The sequence below is a fragment of the Myotis brandtii genome, unplaced genomic scaffold (genome assembly GCF_000412655.1).
Source record: "Myotis brandtii unplaced genomic scaffold, ASM41265v1 scaffold125, whole genome shotgun sequence".
In the NCBI taxonomy this organism is placed as follows: Eukaryota; Metazoa; Chordata; class Mammalia; order Chiroptera; family Vespertilionidae; genus Myotis; species Myotis brandtii.
In genome coordinates this window covers 6,838,663-6,862,364 of record NW_005354385.1, presented here as the reverse complement: position 1 = coordinate 6,862,364, position 23,702 = coordinate 6,838,663, and the positions used below count along the sequence as shown (strand labels likewise).

General features: G+C 37.4%; 1 protein-coding gene across 12 annotated transcripts in view; it reads left to right on the top strand.

The window, feature by feature from the left end:
- The window catches only part of PRPF40A (PRP40 pre-mRNA processing factor 40 homolog A), a 55,598-nt gene extending 37,495 nt beyond the window's left edge, over positions 1–18,103 (top strand). For 7 of the 12 annotated variants that reach the window (XM_014534059.1, XM_014534051.1, XM_014534049.1 and 4 more), the window contains 13 exons: positions 1,113–1,221; positions 2,449–2,599; positions 3,826–3,959; positions 11,542–11,656; positions 11,824–11,927; positions 12,018–12,134; positions 12,453–12,590; positions 12,926–13,021; positions 14,279–14,365; positions 14,451–14,547; positions 14,633–14,694; positions 15,342–15,476; positions 17,064–18,103. In XM_014534059.1, the coding sequence (XP_014389545.1) occupies positions 1,113–1,221; positions 2,449–2,599; positions 3,826–3,959; positions 11,542–11,656; positions 11,824–11,927; positions 12,018–12,134; positions 12,453–12,590; positions 12,926–13,021; positions 14,279–14,365; positions 14,451–14,547; positions 14,633–14,694; positions 15,342–15,476; positions 17,064–17,156 (1,438 nt within the window). In that variant the 3' untranslated portion in view covers positions 17,157–18,103. Of the gene's footprint in view, positions 1–1,112; positions 1,222–2,448; positions 2,600–3,825; positions 3,960–11,541; positions 11,657–11,823; positions 11,928–12,017; positions 12,135–12,452; positions 12,591–12,925; positions 13,022–14,278; positions 14,366–14,450; positions 14,548–14,632; positions 14,695–15,341; positions 15,477–16,476; positions 16,513–17,063 lie in introns of all 12 variants that reach the window. The other 5 variants (XM_014534050.1, XM_005859312.2, XM_014534052.1 and 2 more) reach the window with 4 other exon arrangements.
- The last annotated feature ends 5,599 nt before the right edge of the window (positions 18,104–23,702 follow it).

The following is a 23,702-nucleotide window of genomic DNA, read 5'->3' as shown; positions in this document are numbered from 1 at the left end:
GGATCAACAGGGCAGGGCTAGCAGTTATGGCTCCTCTGAGTCCTGCCCTCAGAGGTTTGCTTCTCAGTGTCCCGGTAATCGCTGCAAGCCCTTCGGAGAGAAAGCTGCCCTCGAGTTCCGACCGATGCCAGACAGTCCCGCTTCTCCCGTATGAGTCTGGGTCCCTAGAGACTTGCCCTGAACTGGAACTCAGAGCCTGAGACTCCCTCCCGATTGAAAACGACAACCGTGCCCTCAGCCACCAGCCCGCTCCGCATGCAACCTCCGCACCTTAGTATTTTACTTCCGCACTGCGCCTCCTCTGAGTCTCGGTATGCTTTTTCTTTCTAGTTGTAGAATTTCCACTCAGCCAGCCTTACTGTGGTTCTGGATGATGTCCGTTCCGTCTTTTAGTTGTATTTTTGAAGTGGTTGTGGGAGGCAGCAATCTCCGGTGTTTACCTATGCCGCCATCTTGGTTTCTCCTCTCATTTGCTCTTCACATTTTTTTTTTTTTTATCCTCTCCCATATTCTACCTGACCAGGGATCAAACCCCGTGCAACCTTTTTGTGTACTGGACGACCCTTCCACAAACAACCACCGGCCAAGGCATCTGATAACGTTTTTAAATTTTATTTTTATTGATTTCAGAGAGGAAAGGAGAGGGAGAGAGATGGAAACATCAGTGATGAGAGAGAATCTTTGATCGGCTGCCTCCTGCGTGCCCCCCAGCTGGGGATCGAGCCGGCAACCCAGGCATGTGCCCCTGACTGGGACCCTTCAGTCCGCAGGCCAACGCTCTATCCACTGAGCCAAACCAGCTAGGGCTTGATAACTTTTTGAAGTCTATCATTTAGTCCCATGGGCAGTTTGATAGTGTCTCTAGCTACCCTAAGTAAAAGAGATAGTTTTGACTACAAAAGGTTGCTCATTTAGAATTAACTCTTTTGTCTCTAAGGAGTCCTAAGCTATTTTATTCTTAATTATTCAAAAGTTTTCCTTTATAATACAGTCATGAATTTTGAGTGGTAAAGAGTGTTCATATGGTGGTTTTAAATTTAGTATAAAGTCAAAATGGCCAGAGATTAATTTTTATTGTATGATATAGAGTAACATTTAATTTTTTTGAACAGAAAAGCAGAGCAAATGTTTGGCGAGATGGAAGTCTGGAATGCAATATCAGAGCGTGATCGTCTTGAAATCTATGAAGATGTTTTATTCTTTCTTTCAAAAAAAGAAAAGGTATAATTCACTCTTACTGGTGTTTATAGATAAAACAAGATGTTTCTTCATTCTGATTAATAGTTACTTTATATCATGTTCATTTTGGTTGGTTGTTTATCCAGTTTATGTGGTGCAGCATACCCATTTATTAGAAGTTAGGTTTGAAATGTATAGCTTCTGTAAGTACCGATGTGAACATAGAAAATACAGACTTATCTATTGTTTAATTCTCATTAACTGGCTGTTTTATACCTACTTTGAGAGAGAAGACACTTTTTCTTTTTAGCTCATTGGGTTTAAAAATACTCTGTTTCTGCTTATGGTACTTGCACTTATGATTCTTTTATAAGAATGGCAGTAATCTAATAAAAGGGTAATATTCAAATGGTCAGGACGCCCTCATGCGTAATGAACAATCAGCAGGCTGCGTGCGCAGCAGGTGCAGGTGGGTGGGGATTTGGAGCGTCAGGGACTTGGTCATGCCATCACAATCTATCACCAGGAGGCCTGGGGCCCGGCGGAAGCCTCCGTGCGGCGAGGCCTGGGGGTCCCGCAGCTCCGTGAGGACTGAGGCAGGACCCCCGGCTCCGACCTACCTCTTTGGGGCAATCCATTGAGGAGCCCCGGATGGGTGGGCGAGACCAACCTCTTCGGGGCGATGGATCATGGGGCTCCCGCACTGTGATGGCACAGACCAGGCTGGGGGAACCTCCCTGCCCACCCCGAGTACACGAATTTCTTGCACCAGGCCACTAGTACGTAATGGTTTCCACTAAAATTTATTTATGATAGTGTTTTAAAATACCTCTTTTTTGCTTATGACTATTTTATGCACTAAATTGTATATTATCCATTCTTTAAGAGACTTCCAGATATGTAGTATAAATAAAAGTTTGGTCATAGCTAGAAGTGGTTGAAGACCTTAGCATTTGTTCATTGTATGATTTGTCGGCAGTAACTAGCTTTGTAGAACATAGTTGTAAAAGGAAGAGACATTTATTGGAGGGAGGAGAGAGTCATGTTATCTAGATTTTTGGCTGTAGAAGAGAGGTGAAAAAATTGAAAATAGATAACAAACAAAGCAGCTAGGCCAGTGCATTGGAAAGGTAAATAATGTTGATATTCAAAGTAAATGAGTATTGAAATTTGGTCATCAGTTAGAATGTAAAGAAACCTTTACTAATTGCAGTTCAAATATCATACTTCCTTTAAACTTCAAAAAATTTATTCATACTTTTGATTTAGGAGCAAGCAAAGCAATTGAGAAAAAGAAATTGGGAAGCCTTAAAAAACATACTTGACAACATGGCTAATGTAACATATTCTACTACTTGGTCTGAAGCCCAGCAGTATTTGATGGATAATCCAACTTTTGCAGAAGATGAGGAATTACAGAGTAAGCATAATGACTAAGTGGGAGGAAACAGTTTTTAAAAGGTTGTCGAGCAGCAAAGAATTCTTACTTTCTTAATGAGACCATTAATTGAATTTTAGACAATTGTCAATTCATTTGTGAAAAGATGTTTTGTTTCCAAATAGGATATTTTTGTGATTTAGGACAAAAATCTAAAGTTAGCTTTATCAGATAATCTTTGAAATATGTTTATCATTCATCAAACCTGAAATTGTCTTGTGTCACTTCGTATGAACCAAATTACCACATTTTATTCATGCTTTCTTCTTTTTTTAAAAAATATTTTTATTGATTTCAGAGAGGAATGGAGAGGGAGAGATAGATAGAAACATTAATGATGAGAGAGAATCATTGATCGGCTGCCTCCTGCACACCTCCTACTGGGGATCCAGCCCGCAACCCAAGCATGTGCCCTTGACTGGAATCGAACCTAGGACCCTTCAGTCCGCAGGCCAACACTCTATCCACTGACCCAAACCAGCTAGGGCTCATGGTATCTTCTTAAATTAATAGCTCTAAAAGTTTGCAAAACGCCAAAAAAAATGTATTAGCATTATCTTACATTAAGCTTTCCTAAGTTCTGTCTTTACTACCTAGTTGTTTTTTAAAGTTGTTTTTTAAAAAATATATATATTTTATTGATTTTTTTACAGAGAGGAAGGGAGAGAGAGAGAGAGTTAGAAACATTGATGAGAGAGAAACATAGATCAGCTGCCTCCTGCACACCCCCTACTGGGGATGTGCCCACAACCAAGGTACATGCCCTTGACCGGAATCAAACCTGGGACCCTTTAGTCCGCAGGCTGACGCTGTATCCACTGAGCCAAACCGGTTAGGGCTAAAGTGTTTTTATTATTATTATTATTATTAACCTCTTTGGGAGATTTGGGGTAGGGCCTAGAACTCTGCACTTTGGAAAAGTTCCTTGGATAATTCTGATACTGCTGACAAATATTCTAATAATTTTGTTTTCATTATTGGATCATGTGCATAGTCTTTCTTTTATCCTCGGATGCAGGGTATCTTTTGATGAAGTCTTTTTTGGTATTTTCCTTAAATGTTACCCATTTAGATGATTACAAGTCATATTTGAGTTACAGTACAAGTATTTTGGAAAGGTAAATTTGAAATTTATAAAGTTAATGCAAATAATTAAATTGCTTTCCTAACATTTGATATTTTAATTTTTTTACTGAAAAAAACTCTAGACATGGATAAAGAAGATGCATTAATTTGCTTTGAAGAACACATTCGGGCTTTAGAAAAGGAGGAGGAAGAAGAAAAACAGAAGAGTTTGCTGAGAGAAAGGCGGCGACAGCGTAAAAATAGAGAATCTTTTCAGGTATTTTAAAAATCTTTCTAGCTTAATTTTATAATGAGCAACAATACTACAAACTATTTTGAGACACCTGATCCCAGATCACTAACATAGGCTTTGTGAAGTGTTCATACACAATTAACTCTTTAAGTTCTACAAGTAGTTATGAACCCATTTAAGGAAACCAGCCATTTTAGTCCAGCGGAATATGGAGGGCTGTAACAGATTTGGTATTTAAGGAGCACACTGATAGATAAGGTTTTATTTGGGAAAGAGAAATGGGATAGGGGAAGATTGAAAACAAAATATATGTGCTGAATCATTGGTACTAGTTGGTTTTTAAGCTCTAGAGAATTGTGGGGAATGCTGTGGTAATGTTTAGGGGATAGGCCGTAATTCTAAAATGCTATACATAGGAGCTGAAATCACATATTTTTTACATAGGTTAGTGTTTCATTTTCATCTTCATGTACCACCTTTTATTCTCTCATTAGTGAAGAATATTAGCAGTGAGTTATAATGATAGCAGTTAGCATTAATTGATTGCTTACTGATTAAACATTATAGATTTAAATTTCTTAATTTTTATGCCGGCCTTGTATAAGAGTAGGTACTATTTTTATGTCCACTTATATAGATAGGAAATTATCTAAGACAGGGGAAGTGACTTGCCTAAATTCAACTATTGAATAGTAGAGCCAAAATTTGAATCTGCAGTCTTAAATACAGAGTCTCTTCCATTAAACACTGTACAAATATAAATGCTAAGTTACAGTAGCTTAAATATGTCTGTTTCTTAAAATAACAGTTGTCTCGCCCTAGCCAGTTTGGCTCAGTGGATAGAACATCAGCCTGTGGACTGAAGGGTGTCGGATTTGATTCCCAGTCAAGGGCACTTGCCTCGGTTGCAGGCTCGATCCCCAGGCCCACGTGGGAGGCAACCAATTGATGTGATGTGTGTCTCATATGTTTCTCTCTCTGTGTCTCTCCCCACTCCTTCCACTCTCTCTAAAAATCAAAGGAAAAATACTATTGGGTAATGATTAACAAAAAATAAAATAACAGTTGTTTGGTCTAGGGTAGGACACATTGCCATGCCCTAAGCCAGTGATTCTCAAAACTTAGTGTACATCAGAATCATCTAGTAGGCTTTTTAAAAAGCTTGGGCCACCATGCCAAAGGTCACTAGCCATCTTAAATGTCACCGTTAATAACATTATTTTCGTTTTCATTCCATAAAAACTTACAATTTACTACTCTTGATGGGTTTCTGTATCTTGTTAGTGGTTTCCCAGGGGATCATTTAGAGGATTTTTAAAAACACAGATTATTGAGCCTTACCATCAGAGTTTGATTTGGTAATTCTGGGTGGGTTCTGAGAATTTGCATTTCTAATAAGTTTTTAGGTGGTAGTAAAGCATGGCCCATACTTTGAAATTGCCTTAACCTTGTTCCCATGATCACATCTAAGTTGAAAGGGTAGTCCTTTTGTTCTTGTGGGTTTGTTTGTTTTTAGCTGTTTGTTTAATATATAATTTTCTTGTTAGGGAAACAAATGTTAACAAGACAAACAAAACTTCCCCATCCACATACAACAATTTAATAGATAAAAGAACAGTTAAAATAAATGAAAAACAAAAAAGAGGAAATATTAAACTTCGTTATAGCTTTAAAACATTAATGTCTGATACAATTAGAAATCACATTCATATCTCAAACTTTTTTCCAAAAGTATGGCTCCTTATTTAAAAAAATACTGTATCCTATTAGAAATGGAAACAGAGGCTATCCCAGCCCCTGTGGGTCTCTCTGTGTCTTTCTGGTGGTGGCCCTGGCCACTGTGGCAGGGTGTCTACAAGCCTTCCTAGGTTTTCCAGATTAGATTTTACTTATAGGTGGTAAACAGTGCAATACAACCTCAACTTCACATCCCAGGCTCTAGAACTTCAATATCCACTTTATAGCAATACCACTGCTTTTTAAAGTACTGATTATTAAACATACTAGAGGCCCAGTGCACAGGATTTGTGCACTGGTGCCGGGCGTCGCCTGTGGGGATTGGCCTACTGCGGGAGCAGGTGTTCATCCCGGTCAGCCAAGCGGCTGTGGACCTGCCCTCTGAGTGGTGCTCCCACTGGTTCTGTAGTTCTGCTGTACGGTCGCTGGGCTTTTATTATATAGAATTGTAAAAAGTACTTTAGACAGCTACTGTAAGACAAAATTACACTTAACAGCACATCTGCCCACCCCCCCAAATCATGTTTTCCAGAGAATTATCAGATAAGAAAACATAATCTCAGTATTGGGTTCAGTCCTCCCTCAGGTCCATGGAGCTGCTGAATCTGAATTCAGCTGCTCTGAATGAGAATCTAGGACACACTTTGTCTCTTTCTTTCCTCACTGTTCTCCTCTCCTTTCCCGCCCCCTCTTCCACCTCCTGATAAAACTTAACTGAGTAAGTTAAGAGGGCAGTTCCTTTTAAATCTAGTAATGTATAAGTTCTCCTTAATATTCATTTGCTGAGAATTTAGTCACTTGGCCGAAATTAGTTACAAAGGAGGCTATAAAACCTAGATTTTAAATAATCAGCCATGTGCCCAGGAAGAAGGGCTAGACAGATTTTTAGAAAGTCAGTTATTACTTTTCTGCAACCATTGATTGAGTTTTCATGGCTCTTATGAAGGTTTTGCAATAGTTTAAGGAGACCTGTATGATAAAATAATAATCTATATATATAAAAAGCCAGCGACCGGAACTACTAGTTGCTATGACACCCACGATCGGGGACTGGGGCCAGCGGCCAGCCTACCAGGGCCCCTCACCCCAGCCAGCTCTGCCCCTGATTGGCCTCTCCCACCCCGATTGAGTGTGGGGCAGCTGGCCAACTCCCCCGTGGACCCTCTCCTGGCAGGCTCTGCCCCTGATTGCCCTCCCCAATAGGGGGTGGGGCCGGGCGTCCAACCTTCTGCAGCCTCTCCCCCCGCCCAGCCCCACACTAGATTGGCCTCCCACCCCAAATAGGGCAGGGCCAACCGGCCAACCGCCTGCGGCCCCTACCCCCACCCAGCCTCACTCCAGATTGGCCTTTCCACTCTGATCAGGGGCAGGACTGGCCGGCCAACCAACCATGGCCACTCCCCCCAAGTGCTGGCCCCCGATTGGCCTCCCCCACCCCAATCTTGGGTGGGGCTGGTCAGCCCACAGCCCCTCCCCATGGCCGGCCCCATCCCCTAATTGGTCCCCCCACTCCAACTGGGGTCAGGGCACTCCGGCCAACCGCCTGCGGGTCCCCCCCTCACCCCCCCATCCAGCCCAGCCCTGATGGGGCCAACTTCCCACCATCTCTTCCTCCTGACAGGCCTGGCCCCAATCCACCCCAATTGGGGCCGGGCCAGCCAGACACACAACCTCCTGTGCATGAATTCGTGCACTGGGCCTCTACTACAATATAATAAAAGCCTAATGTGCAAATAACCCAACTGGTGGAATGACCAGTTACTTTGATGCGCACTGACCACCAGGGGGCAGACGCTCAATGTGGGAGCTGCCTGCAGGCCCCAGGCCATCCAAGGCAGGTGCCAGCTGGGGGGCCCCCTGATCGCCCTGCCAGTCACCCCACAGATTGGCCCTAATCACCGGCCAGACCTGGGGACCCTACCCATGCACAAATTTCATTCACCAGGCCTGTAGTATAATAAAAATAAGGAAATCTGGGTTACAGAAAATATAATAGAATATATAGTGTCAGTACTGGGACTGGAGAATGTGCAGGAGAAATCCTAATGTAACGGCCACATGGGTCTTCTAGCTAAGCCTAAAATATGGCTTTAAACAGATTGGTATGTATCTGGCATGGGTTCTGATTACTATTGTTATAACTGGTTGTTAGCATGTTGTTTTTGCTTCAGATACTCAGCTCAGTAATTTTTCTGTCATTACATTACCTGTTAAAAGGTATATTTAGAACATTAGTAAAATAAATTAGAAAGTTGACATTTAAAAAAATCATGAATGGAAAGAACATCCTATATAATAAAAGGGTAATATGCAAATAGACCAAATGGCAGAACAACCAATCAAAGCATAATATGCTAATGATATGCTAAGGCTGCTCAACTGCTCGCTATGACATGCACTACCACCAGGGGGAAGATTCACAGTCCAGTAGGTTAGCTTGCTGCTGGGCACTGAGTGAGATGGGCTGGACACACCCTGGAGCCCTCTTCCGGTCCCTCCCCAGCCCAGTCGTGCACCAGTGGGGTCCCTCGGCCTGGCCTGTGCCCTCTCGCAATCTGGGACCCCTTGGGGGATGTTGGAGCCGGTTTCAGTCCGATCCCACAGGCCACTCCCCTTGGGAGGGTGCCAGACACAGGGCTCATGGCTGGCGACCACTGCTGCAGCAGCACAAGCCTCTCCTGATCGGGACTGATTGGGCGCAAGCCCACGGCAGGCACATGCAGGCTGCATTGGTCTGTGGGTTTCGGCCCAATCCCTGCAGGCCACCCAGAGGGACCCCACCTGTGCACGAATTCGTGCATCGGGCCTCTAGTTTTCAATAATAATGATTATAATGATGGCTGTCATTTTACTGAGTACTCATTGGCCAGACAGGTAATAATAAATATTTGAGACATTTATGACAAGGAATCTCTGCCTTTTGTAAGTCATAAAACTGGTATTTGAATTTATATCAAGAATGAAAAGAAATAATCAGGAGCTTTAGAGAGAACCAGGGGAATGTGTAGTATCTCAGAAGCTAAGGTGAAGTTTTTAAGATAGAGCAGTGGTCCTCAAAGCTTGGTACTCAGATGAAAGCATCAGTCACCTGGGACATTACAGAAATGCAGATTCTCAAACTCCACACCACACCTATTGAATCAAATTCTGGGGGTGGGGCCCAACAATCTGTGGTTTTTACCAGTCTTTTAAATGATTCTTTGAGGAACCGCTGGAGTAAAGGAACCCACCAAAAGTAGCAAATGTTAAGAATCCTATATAATAAAAGCCTAATATGCTAAGTGTCCAGTCAGCCATTCAACCAATCAAATGATAATATGCTAATGATATGCTAAGGCAGTGGTTGGCAAACTGCAGCTCGCGAGCCACACGCGCCTCTTTGACCCCTTGAGTGTGGCCATGAAGTTTCAATCGCACTGTACATGCGCACCCGCATGTGGTATTTTGTGGAAGAGCCACACTCAAGGGGCCTCAGTTTGCCGACCACTGTGCAAAGGTAACTCGCTATGACGTTCACTGACCACCAAGGGGCAAACAGTCGACCAGTCACTATGACGTGCATTGACCACCAGGGTGGAGACGCTCTGACTGGTAGGTTAGCTTGCTGCTGGGGTCCTGCCAATTGGGACTGAGCGAGATAGGCCAGACACGCCCTGGAGCCCTCCCATGGTCCCTCCCTGGCTGGCCAACCTGCGAGTCCCTCCCCGGCCCCGATGGTGCACCAGTGGAGTCTCTCAGCCTGGCCTGCGCCCTCTCGCAATCTGGGACCCCTTGGCCGGTGTCGGAGAGCCGGTTTCGGCCCCATCCGCAGGCCAGGATGAGGGACCTGGTATGAAATAAAACTGAAAGAATACCATTAGGTGTACAATTTAAGGTGCTTAGTGACTGTCATCATGGTAGGGAAAGTTAAAGGGTTTCCAAATACCTTAAAAGTAAATGAGGCAAATTTGGACCATTCTTGCAGATATTTTGATGATATGGTGAGTTTTAGTAAGCTCAGGGTTAAGAGAATGGCTTTGAGCAAGAGAAATCAGTCGAGAGAGAATGAAGAAAGAATTGAATGATAGAGGTATTTCTCAAACAGAATCTTAGAAAGTATGGAATTCAAGCATATATATGAATAGTTTTATTATGAGCAATATATAAGAAGACAAAAAGAAGGAAGGAGATAAGGGGAAATATTCACCTGGCTCTGAGGCAGTGAGTGCCTATGTTGGGAACCTCCCTTCTAAGGGAAGAAGTATCAGACTCAGCCATCTTTAATGCACTTGCTTTCTATAATGTAAAGACCAAGCTCCTGCCCACCATCCAAGACAGGGTTAGTAAATAAAAGGAATAGAGCCATACACTTTTAGCCTAATAGTTTTTAAACCTGAATTCAAATCAGAGTCATCGAGTGATCTTTAAGAAGTAAAATTACAAATAACTGGCTTTTAATCCTTTTTTTTTTTTTAATTCTCAGGTGATTGTAATTTTCACTCAGGTTAGGGATTCACTATTGAAATGGATTCAATATCAAAATTCTATGACCATCAGATCTTAGCAATCTGGAAGTGAAACAGTAATACTAACAAAGCAGGTATGATGGAGTGAAGCAGATTCTAAGATTCTAGAGAGCATCGTTGAAGGTGGTTTCGAGCTATCTTAGGAATGCAAAAGAGGGAGCAAGTGAGGAACTTAGTGATCACACAAGAGGGTTGGGTTAAGATAAGGATTCCATTTATATTGTAGAAAGGATAGGTAAAAAGGATAGATACTAAGTTTGAGAAACGAATGTTGGAAATATAAGACTGTATGGACATGCTTATTCTCCTATGAAGAGAAGTGGAGTTATAGCTCTCTGGTGTTATTCAGGACAATGCTGTCCAATAAAAATTTGTATATTACATGTGATTTTAAATTTTATTTTTTAATTATTTTAGTAAGCTTTTATTTCACCCAATATTATAATTTTGTTATATTTTTTTGGAACTGAGTCTTCAAAGTCATTGTATATTATACACTGATTGCACAACTCAATTCAGCCACATTTCATGAACTTCGAAGCTACATTTGACCAGTGGCTGCTATATTGAACACTATGTTTGGAATTTTAGGAGCAGAATTTTGGGTCATCATTCTTTAGGAACATTTATTTATAGGATTAAACCCCCCTAGAGATTTAGGGAAGCAGGAAATGTGGAAATTGTTGAAGTCCTAATATGTTGCCTTGAAAGTCAGCAAGTAGTATAAAAGGAGAAAGAAGAGAAATTGGGATGAACATATAAAGATTTAGAATTAAGGGAGTAACATAGAAGGAAATAGGTTTTGAGTCCTAGTTCCCAAAAATACTCTGTATTACTTTGGTAAAATTATATGTCCTCCTCCTAAGTCCACATTTGCTAAGAAAATTAAAAAACAAAACAAAAAACACCCCAGAATATATCAGTCACTATGTCTTAAAACAAAAAGTATTATTTTATAGGAAACATGCATACATATACTTTAGCACCATCATTTGAAATAGATAATATCTAATATATTGAGTTAACTTTTATCTTTATATTACATATTTTTTTAACTGGAAATGATGTTCCATCTTACAGAACAGTAAAGTGAAGCCTAGAAAGATAATGTAGCTTTTCAGAGATCCTTTTCTCAGAAGTACAAAATACTTTTGCCTAAATGCTGCTACTTTCATCAAGGAGCCAAGTATTCTTTGCACCTAAACATTGGTCAAAGAGTTTTAAGTATTGATGTGTTTTTAACATGTGTGTTCATGTTATATATTATTTGTTCATGTTATATATTATTTGTCTTTGGAGATGATTTCAATAGAATGGGGGGTTTTTGTTGTTGTTGTTAATGGTCTAAAAAAATTTCCCCCCAGATATTTTTAGATGAATTGCATGAACACGGACAACTACATTCTATGTCATCTTGGATGGAATTGTATCCAACAATTAGTTCTGACATTAGATTCACTAACATGCTTGGTCAGCCTGGTGAGATTCTTTTTTTTCCTAACTTGGTTTTGATAGTAGTTAGAATGGGCCAGAGGGGAAGGTGGGTTGTGTTGGAAAATGAGGGAGGGGGCATTTTATTTTGTTTTATAAAAAAAAATAATAATAATTGCAGCTCTTTGGTTAGAGCTAGCTTTTGACTTCTTTAGTTTTTTCATTAGGATCAACTGCACTTGACCTTTTCAAGTTTTATGTTGAGGATCTTAAAGCACGTTATCATGATGAGAAGAAGATAATAAAAGATATTCTAAAGGTAAATAGTATACTTATATAGACTGGTATATCTTAAAAATTATTCTCTGTTCCTTTTATACATTTTATTAACAAGATTTCTGTTTTTTAGGATAAAGGATTTGTAGTTGAAGTAAATACTACTTTTGAAGATTTTGTGGCAATAATCAGTTCAACTAAAAGATCAACCACATTAGATGCCGGAAATATTAAATTGGCTTTTAATAGTGTAAGTTATGGTCTTTTATAAACAAGTTTAATAGTACAGTTTTTAATGTATTTAGGGGAAAAGTACTTCAGTTGTAGGCTCCTAGAATAGAATATGAGTAGGGTTTCATAAAGTAGTTAGCCTTTCAGGGTAAGGTAAAAGAAAATAATGTGTTTAGGTGATGAGCTGATGTTAATTTTTCTTTACTCAAATTACCGGTGTTATAAATTGCACCTTGCCTTATAAATGATGGGAGAATACTTAAGTTAAGAATAATGGGTTATTTCAATTAACAAAAATTATTGTACCATGGTAACTGATTAAATGATTTTCTAAAAGTTACTAGAAAAGGCAGAAGCCCGTGAACGTGAAAGAGAAAAAGAGGAGGCTCGAAAGATGAAACGAAAAGAATCTGCATTTAAGAGTATGTTGAAACAAGCTGCTCCCCCTATAGAATTGGATGCTGTCTGGGAAGATGTATGTATATTTGTAAATTTTTCCTAATGAACTGTTTCCTTTACAATTGAAGATAAGAATACCTTTTAGTTCCTTTCATTTTGTAGCCACAAAAATAAGCTGAAGTTATTTGTAGAATATATTACATATATTGAGGCTAGGTTAAAAGGATAAAGTCAGCTGTGACTACAGTTAGGAATATTTGGTTAAAATGGTATAGATTTTAGAGTAAAGGAAAAAATTTAATAGACTTGGAGGGGACTGGGCTGTCACAGTTTTCACTTCTATTGTTTCCTTTTAGTCATATTGGTATTATTTTCTTGGTATTAATATATTTGTATATGCAAATTTTTCAGATCCGGGAGAGATTTGTAAAAGAGCCGGCATTTGAGGACATAACTCTAGAGTCTGAAAGAAAACGAATATTTAAAGATTTTATGCATGTGCTTGAGGTAATTTTAATATTTTCATAACTGGCTGAAATACAAACTATATAAAATTATTAATAAAAGTTAAGGAATTCAGAATGAGAAGTATGTTTCTTAAATTATACCATTGTTATGCAAATGTAGCTTTTAAGTGAAACAAATAGCTTGCATGGGAATGTAAAGATTTGTTTGTGGAGACTATTTGTTTCATATTTTTACAGTGTTTCAAAAATTTAGCAGCCATATCAATTGACTAGTAAACCCAAAGAAAACTTAAAAACTATTTTCTATCTGTTTTATAAGATCCAAGCATATATTTCAAATATTATACTATATTATTAGATGTCTTAAAAAACTCAGGGAGAGGTTTTAAATATAGTGATAAAAGTTTTGTTAGAATGGGTATTGATAAAATTACTCTGTTAGCTGAATAAGGGTATTTCAGATAGGTACTTGTATGTAGTAAATATGCTAAATTGACCAATAATTATTAAATAATAATTTGATGCCTATATGGGCCATTGCTGTTCTAATTGTTAGACAAATACTAAATATATTAATTTACTCACCTATAGTTTCATAGTGTGAGGATTAAAATGAGGCAAGGAGAAATAAAGTAATTTGCAGGGATTCCAACACAGGCTGTTTGACTTCAGAGTCAATACTTTTAACAGACATGCTATGCTGCCAGTTATAGAGACAGACTGATACTTTACAACAAGCTAAAAGCTGACACATATTCATTATAGTGTTGTATAGTCCTCGGACATAGCAAGTCACTTACGTTGACTGGTTCATTGTATTTAATGTTCTTGATGTCTATCAATGTTGACAAGAGTTAGCTCTGTTAACATACCCACATGTACTCGGTTGTTTCCCAGCTGCCTCTAGATCTTTTCTACTCAAAGTGTGTTTCAGACTAGCATTATCTCTATTAACCTGGGAGCTTTTGTGAAATGCAGAACCTCAGACCCCATTAATAGAAATCCTGCATCAGAATCAACATTTAAGCAAGATTTTCAAATGTATATTTAATTGTCTTAACAAAGTAGTGTAACTGTTCTGAAAATTATACCTTTCTGGAGTGTACAGTTATCCCTACTAACCCATACACTACGATTCCTACAAAAACTATTAATATTTTTTAACACTATTGTGTTTAGATATCTACATGATGGTTAATTATAATTCGAATTATAACGAATAGCTTTTAAAAATTCTTTATGATGTACTGTCCAAAGTAAATGTAAACTTTTGAATATTTCTCTTTTACCCCTGTAGCATGAATGTCAACATCATCATTCAAAGAACAAAAAACATTCTAAAAAATCTAAAAAACACCACAGGAAACGTTCCCGCTCTCGATCGGTAAGGAAGTTTATTAGATGGCATCATAAGTGTATTGAAACATTTGTTTAGCATCATTATGAATAAAATTATTTGTATTGTGTAGGGGTCAGATTCAGATGATGACGACAGCCATACAAAGAAAAAAAGACAGCGATCAGAGTCTCGTTCTGCTTCAGAACATTCTTCTAGTGCAGAGTCTGGTAGGCATATCTTTTAAGTTGATTAAAATCATTGACACTTGGATGTGGTCAAATCCTGACACCTTTTCCTTTACATGTTGCTTAGAGAGAAGTTACAAGAAGTCTAAAAAACATAAGAAGAAAAGCAAGAAGAGGAGACATAAATCTGTAAGCAAGCTTTTCATTTTTACATTAGGCTTTTACCCTTAATTTCCTCAGTGGCAGTAGAGCCTTTTTCTGTATAGTCCTGTGCAGACCAACACAGTTTAGGTGGGCACCTAAGTTCAAGAGTTTTAAAGTTGATCTTCATCTTCCATTAAGATCTTTTGGTGAGCTTTGAAGAAAAATAAAACATACACACCAATGTTAAGATTCCCAATCTGATTTTTTAAAGTAATCTTAGAGAAGGACATGTCTTTGTGGTCTGTGTATGTATTACAGCTGTTGTTGAGAACCATTTAATCTTAGGTAAACCTAGGAGGCTTTTTAAAAATATTAGGGCCTGGGTGTTACCAGAGACCTGTTGAATGAGATTGTTTTCATGCTGCTCACTTGAATTTGTGCATATCTAATGAAGGACTGCTTGTTTAGGCAAGCTATCAACCTAATATGTGATTGAGCTAATCACAGCATCTTACATAACTAAATAAGTAATGTTGTATTGGGTTTGTGTAAAATGTAAAATCTGCACACATTTTCATAATATATACTCCAATCAGGTATGCCTTCATCCTTATCTTTAATCCTTGAGCTTAACAACTTAAATTTCACCACTCTGGGCACACATACTCTGTTACACGTGGATTTTTACACAGGACTCTCCAGAGTCAGATGCTGAGCGAGAGAAGGATAAGAAAGAAAAAGACCGGGAAAGTGAAAAAGACAGAACTAGACAAAGATCAGAATCAAAACACAAATCACCTAAGAAAAAGACTGGAAAGGATTCTTCTGTAAGTACTTAGAATTATTTCATACCTGTATTTTCAAAATGCAGAAATGGAGACAATGGTTAAACTATGAGGGCGTTTAAAGAAAACAATGAAAGTTCAGTTAACTTTCACACAAGAATAGTTTTCTAGTGTATGTGGTCATAAGTTTTACATTCCTTAAAAAAAATAAATAAATAAAGGCTATGTAATGCTCTGTTAACTCACTGAGAAAGGAAGATAAAGCCCGGCCAGGGTGACTTGGTTGGTTGAGTGTTGTCCTGTGCACCTAAAGGTTGCTGGTTTGAATCCTGATCTGGGCACAATCTGGGTTCTGGATTCGATCCCCAGGGCACATTTAGAAGACACCTGATCTGTTTTTCTTAGCATATTCTTGGGTGAGGATTTAAAATAATAATAAAAGAGAACTTAAGTAAAAAAATAAAGGAGGATATGGTCTTCTGCTCTTTGCATTCTAAGAAGTGCCACTGGACATTTTATACCTGATTTTTTAAGGAATATAAAGAGACACAAATTAAGTGTTCTTCCTCCAAATATTCAGTTGTCATCGTTTGTAAATCTGGTTTCAAAAGGTAGCATTCCAGTAACCTTTGGAAATCATTGAGAAAGAGGTGTGAGGGCAAATGGATAGGAAGGGACTACAAGCCAAAATTGATATTTTAATATCAAATGAATCCTTATTTTCCCATGCATGTGTATGCGCACATATGAATGACAGCACAATAACACAAACCTTCTCATCCTTTCCATTCCTCCCACAAATTCTAGGGGCTTAGCAAGAGTAATGCTTCGGATTTACCAGTGGAGAGTTTCAGCTTTGTAGACAAGCCTGGCTCTCCCTCTGGATATTCTGATTAATTTGCTATATAGGGTGGAGGGTTTTTTTTGCTTTGCTTTTTAAAAAGCTGCACTGGTGAATCTGATGCACATCCTTGGTGAAAAATGAATGTTTCCTCTAGACCTATTAGCAGCTTTTAACAATTTATTCTTCCTTAACCTTCAGTAGGTTAAACGAAATCGCTGAAGGGAAAGAAGACAGGTGAACTATCCACTTTTCAAAGATTATTTCTCACAAATGCATTATTATTTTTTGAATATTTTCTTCAGCTTAAGTCTTGTGCTGCTCATGAATGTTTGCGTGAAGCATATTTTTTTGTAATATAAAACACTCTTAGGGCAACTTAGAATGTGCAAAGTTAGCAAGGAATATAGTGCCTAGGAAATGAATCCCTGACTTCCATTAAATGGAAATGGGATGGTCTCATAATCAGTTATATAAGAGGAAGGAAAAGAAATGTATGTACCATTGTTCCCGACTTTATATATTACTTATATATTAAGTAAAAACAACATGTAAAAATCTCGTTCTAAGTTAAGGACCTCTCCTAATATAACCAAGGCATATATATGCTTAGTTAGCAACCCATTGATAGGCTCTTGGGAAAGAGGTAGTAAGTCTTTAAACTATGTGATGTATCTGTTTCTGTGAAAGAGAATTCATTTTGAATTCCTTTTTCAAAAGTTCATTACTACTTAACCTTACCTTTTGAGTACTACCATGAAATATAATTGTATTCAATGTCTTTTCAGGGTAATTGGGATACTTCTGGCAGTGAACTGAGTGAAGGAGAATTGGAAAAGCGCAGAAGGACCCTTTTGGAGCAACTGGATGATGATCAATAAATTATACCAAATATATGTTTACAGTATGATTTAAAGTCTAATTCAGACCAGGGACTCTACTTTAAGTTCAGTTGAAATAACACTGGGTTTTAATTATATCACAGAAAAAAAAAAGTGCATTTAAGTATTGTTATTGTGGACTTTATAAAAGCAGAGGAAATTGAAAATAACTTTTGATTCTGTATTAAGAATCATATTTTCATACGGTCATAACTGTTTTCCTGTGACCCTTTCATAGGGCACTGCAGGATGGATTAAAGGTGGCAATTTACCAATAACTGCAGATGTCTCTACTTTCTTCTAAAGTCTAAGTCATTGAGGTGATAGCATTTTCTTTATGGAAGTTGGATTTTGAAGATAGGAAACTTTTTTGATACTTAGTCGTACAAAAAAAAGCACCAGCAACTGATAAAATTGCTTTTTTGTGTACTACCCAACTGGTTGAAACTAATCTGATCTTTTATGGTGAACCCACAAATAGGTGTTCTTAATGGAAACCTGGTAGACCCTTAACTATAGTGGTGCTAGTGAGCACTGCTATAATAAAGCCACCATTATTTTTTATGCAACATCTGAATACATTTAAAAAAGGCTATTGTGAGGGCATTATTTTGAGGTGATGTTTTAAAAATTAACATTAAATCAAATTGTAAATTAGTTTAAATATATTGCCTTAAGGACCTACTAAAGAATGTGCCACCAACTTTAAGTGATAGATGCAATATCCTTGTCTAAAACAAAAATCAATGTTGACTTAAACATTTTAACAGTTGTCTTTTTTTTTTTTTTTTTTTATCGGACCTTTCTCTTGCTTTTTTCATTGAGGAAGTCTTTTACCTTCCCTACTCACTGAGAAGTATTGACTTCATGATACACATTCTAAAGCATTTCTGATTTGAATATTTTTGTACATTTTTATCAATTATTAAACCTTCTCTTCTAGCGTGTACTAGTATTTATTTCTATGTAAACTGTTCAGCTCTAAAAAAAATTGTATGATAATTTAAAGATAAACTCAATCCCTGAAATTTTTGCTTCCTCTTGCCCACACAGCTAAGTCACTTTCTTTTTAAATTAGAATCAGTGCATTTGAGGCCCCTATATTTGTTTTTGATCTACAAATTGCTATGGGATACTTTAGAGAGGCAGTGGTTTAAAGTTAGAATACTTTGCCTGGCTGGTTTGGCTCAGTGGATTGAGTGTTGGCCTGCGGACTGAAGGGTCCTGGGTTCGATTCCAGTCAAGGGCATATGCCCGGGTTTTGGGCTCGTTCCCCAGTGGGGGGCATGCAGGAGGCAGCCGATCAATGATTCTCATCATTGATGTTTCTGTCTCTCCCTCTCTGAAATCAATAAAAATATATATTTTAAAAGTTAGAATACCTGCTAACTTTCCAGGGTTGGTAATGTAATTTATACTATATTTCTTCAGTGCAGGATTTTTATTTTTATTTTTTAATAGTAAATTTTAGCATATAGTCTTTGGTATTAGGGCCAGTCGATCCTATTTCATGTTGGGATTTAAAAGAACAAAAGGTTGATTTTATTTTTTTTCTTCATCATCCTAGTGAATTTGAAAAATGGGACTAATCAGGATGACTCCCATCTCTGCTCCCTATTTTAGTTAAGTCTGTTCACTGTTGAATGCTTCAAAAATAAGGGGAAGAGGGTGTTGTTTCTAAACTTCTCCCTGCCAAGACATTTTTCTGCTGTGAAATATGACATGACTTTGTAGAAAATGAGGACCATTATTTTTAGAAAATGGGAAGTAACCAAGTTGCTTGCTTGAGTCTCCTTTTGCATATTAGAACCAAAACATAACTTACTTATTAATCAGGGATTCACCTAGACTTAATTTTCAGAGGTCCCATTTTAATGATAGTTAATATTGCCAATCATGCCTAACACTTGACATCATGTCTAACACTTGACAGGAAGTGGTAGGATCTTTAATATAAGCATATGATATTGGCAGAAATACTAGTGATGTTTCACAAGAGAATTTAGAATCTGTAAAATGTTTTAATTCTATGAATGATTTTTAAGTACAACTTTAAAGTTTTGATTTTTCTATTTAAATAAAAAGCTATTGATGTGTTTTAGCATGTCCTCAAAATAAATTTCTGCACTTCTGTCTGTCACAACCTCAAATCCCTATAAGACAATACAAATTCACGTTTCCCTATAGTTCACCCATGAAAATTATTTAACCTAAAAACAAAACTAGTGAACAAATTACATCTCTAAATACAACATCCTCGTTAAAAAGATGCTATTAAAGTGAGTAAAATCCTTGTCTACTACCCTTTGATTATCCCATCAAAAGAGATTTAGTTGCTAGAAAGATATTGTCCAGTCTGAAAGCACAGATGATGGGAAGATTTTGTTAAAGCTAGAGTTCTGTGAATGTTTTTAACCAGTTAGAATAAAGATAGAGGTTGTAAAAGCTGAAATATCTTGCAGTTAGACTTGATGTTGAAACAGTTTGAGTAGGGTTTGAACAAATGTGTTCAAGCAGGAAAGCATTTTTCTTTTCAAATAAGGGGAATGTATATTTTTAATTCTCAGTAAGGCAAATGTTGAGGGTTCATCTTCCCTCATAATTAATATTAATGAATTATTGGATTAAATTCCCTAATACATTTAATATACTTATAGTCAGAATAGGAACTTCAAATATTTGATGTTTTTATTTTCTCCCAGTCTATAATCCCTATGTGGGAAAATTGAATTTATGTGAAAAGTTAATTGAATCAATCAAGGATGAAGAATTCATTGTACTTTTCCCAAGCGTTTTTAAATTATTTTCAAATAAAAAAAGTCCCACATTTTTTTTAAGAATAGTGATGATGTTTTTTTATTACCCAAAAGTAGCTTCAGCATATAGGTTATTCATGTTTTTCAACAATAAAAATACTTTTTATCCCTCCCAGTAAACCTGAAAATGATCAACATGTTATAACTTTGCTAATTGGACCTCATAATACTATAAAATGAAAAGGATTGGCCTACATCCGTGGTCGGCAAACTGCGGCTTGCAAGCCACATGCGGCTTTTTGGCCCCTTGAGTGTGGCTCTTCCTAAGCCTTAGGAGTACCCTAATTAAGTTAATAACAATGTACCTACCTATATAGTTTAAGGTTAAAAAAATTTGGCTCTCTAAAGAAATTTCAATCGTACTGTTGATATTTGGCTCTGCTGACTAATGAGTTTGCCGACCATTGGCCTAGATCATGGGTGGGGAACCTTTTTCCTGCCAAGGACATTTGAATATTTATAACATCATATGAGGTCCATACAAAATTATCAACTTAAAAATTAGCCTGCTATATTTGGCCAAACATTTAATTAGCTCACCCCTAATGCCTTGGCAGGGCCAGACCAAATGATTTTATAGGCCTTATGAGGCCTTCGGGCCGGACTTTCTCCCCTCTGGCCTAGATAGAGTAAGGCAGTCTTAATTCATAGTGAAGAGACTAAAATCTCCTGAAACATTTGTGTACATTATTTCTGGAAAGAAGGTCCAGTTTTCATCCGGTTACCAAAGGGCTTTGTAAAAAGCATTAGCTTTAGATGCTTCTGGTATGGTCAATTGAGTGTTGACTAGGTAGCCACTTTAATTTTTGCATCAAAAAAGAGGGAGCCCCTTTTATGTGAAGATTTTTTTTTTAACCAAGATGTTATTTAGGAGAATGGTTTCTTATCAAATAATACCCAGAGAAGAGTAATGAATGCTGTTTTTAAAGTTTATAGGATATTTAAGTATATTGTGTGATTTATAAAAGTTAATAACTAAAACATTTCTAAAAGCAAAATGAGGCAAAGCACATTAATTCCTAATATCTTAAATTTGAGACTTTTCCCTTAGGGATGTATCTCTCTCAGTATGATGTAGAATTTTAAGTCTTTTACATTCTCTAGGTAAAACTGCATTGATTTCACATAAAGGAAACAAAGTAACATCATGAATGATTTTCATGGAACTGTTGGAATAGGCTTGTAATAATAGGCTTATCTCATTCTATGGTTTTGAATACCAGTCTAGTAATTCTTACTTCCCTTATTAATGCTTACCTTGCTCTAAGTTTTCAATTGTTTTGACTTCAGGGGTGGTCTAGTTCCTATTTAAGTTTTATTCACTGCTGTATTCTGTTGATTAGCACAGTGCCTGGCACATAGTAGGCATCTATTGAATGAATGTAACATATTAGTTGACAGATGTACTCAGCCAGCATACATGGTACCTACCATCTGTATTAAAGGGCTTGAAAAAGCATCTTTGCAATAAACCACACTAACCCATGACTAAAGCCACATACACAACTGAAGTGCACTGAACATGAGTTTTAGTGACTGTACCTTAACCATTACTTCAGAAAAGTTCAAAAGCTTGTCAGAACATAGAGCTTCCATGTGATTTTTGAGTAAGGAAATCTTCCCCTGTAATGATTTGAAACTTGCCTTTGTAATTATTCATAAGTTAATGTTATATAATAGAAGTTCAAAAGTATAATTTATTTGAAGAATTAACATTTAGCTAGATCACTTGGTCTTTAAAACCCTAAGAGATACAATAGCAAACTTCCTATTTAAATTACAAGCTGAGAACTAATATTTTCAGGCTATTTTTGACAAAGGAGTGAATAATGGTGACATGACAGGTATTCAATGTTATTGGAGCTGACAATGGTGAGGTGGGAAGTGAGAAGATTTTGCTCCTGTTACTCTCACATTCCCCCAGCCCTCCATTTTATTTCACTTATCTACCTGACCTAAATTCCGTAACTGCAATCTTTTTAAACTTGCTATATAAAAACTGCTTTTGTGACTCAGCAGGATCTAGTTCAAAGACATCTCATTGTTAGTGATTGATAACTGACTTAATTTAATGGCATTTGTGCTAGGTGTAAGGTTGATGTTTGCATTTCAGGGCAGCTAGCTAAACTCCCCCCACCCATTTTCGATCATAGACTATGAAACAGAATGACTGCCTAACCAGATCAGATTCAGACTAAGCCACTTCTTTTTATTTTTTTAAAATTAAGCCATTTCTTGATGCCCTTTTATGCTGTTCCTTGGGGTATCTAAATGTGCTATTTATAAACATCTTTTCCTTTGGTTATGCCTGCAAACTTTTTGGTAGGTATTGGTCTTTTGCTTACCTCTACAACTAAACCGAAGACTTGTTCTGAAAGGTGAGTAATAGGGGAACAAGGTTTCTATGTTCTGTGTTTGTAATTATCAGGTTTTCTGTTTCTATATTGTTCTGATGTAAAGAATTTCAGTTATATAAAATTAGACCTTTTGTAAATAAATATAATTTATTAGAAAACAATGACATCTTTTACTAAATAAGTTGTTTTTGTGTCAACTTTTACCTTTAAGCACCCCTCATGCAGCAGTTCTGTGCTGTGAGATGCTAGATGCCCACATTCTGTTTCCTCGGTGTAATACCTGCTTTTCTCTATAAAAAGATCAAAAAAAGTATATTAATATTTCATAATGCATTTGTTTTTGCTTCAAATTTTTTCTTGGAAATAGATGGGGTATTAGGTTTAAAAGAAATGGGAAACTAATATATTAATCCTTTTTTATGAACTGGGATGATAGTAGATTCATCTTTGCAGGCATTTCTGATATAATTTAGGAAATAAGTATAAGGCTAAGAAGAGTTATCAAATATTAAAATCAATACATGTGTGAATTATAAATCCAATATTATAAAAGCATAATTTTCAGTACCCAAGTAGGTAGTTCTGTAAAATTCTGTGCTGACCCAGCAGATCCCATGGTGGATGTCACCCCCCTTTGCAGAGCACAGCTGAGTCAGCAGGGTCACTGAACACTCACTGCAGTGAATTTAATGGATTAGGACTTAGAGTTTAGCGATTTGAGAGTGGGAACTAGGGGATTTAGTTCTGGGTCATTGGTAAACATCTTACAAAATGGATGCTACTGGTGCATCAGTGCCCTTAAACCTAGCCCTATCTGGCCTCATTTGAACTTACTGCTGAAGTTTGAGTTTGAAGACCTGAATTTGTGCAATACTGACTTTATTTCTTTTACCATGAAGCACTTTGCCCTGCAACAAAACAAACAAAACCCCTCCGCTTTTTAAAGTGAGGTTTCAGCTATATTGGTACAAGAGAAAGGGCACTGAGTTGGGAACAAAGACTTAATATAACAACAGTTTCTTAAGTGATTAATTTACAGCCCTCTGAAGTATTTTCAAGCCACTTACACAGTTTCCTGAAATACTACATTTCCTTGCTTCCCTAAGAAGAATATGCTAAAAACAATAAATTAAACTTTACAATGATAACTGGAAAGAATAAGTATGATTTGGGAACTGTATCCCTCACTACCCAAATCTAAGTGGTTACTTTGTCCCGTACAGCAAGTGCTCAAGAGTGTACAGGAAGGGATTTTACTAAATTTACCGAATACAGTTAGATTCTGAGTTTAAGCACCAAGACATACCTTTTCTAGAAGATAACTGGCAAAACCCCTAAAATATACCATTGAAAGACGACAACATGTTACAGGA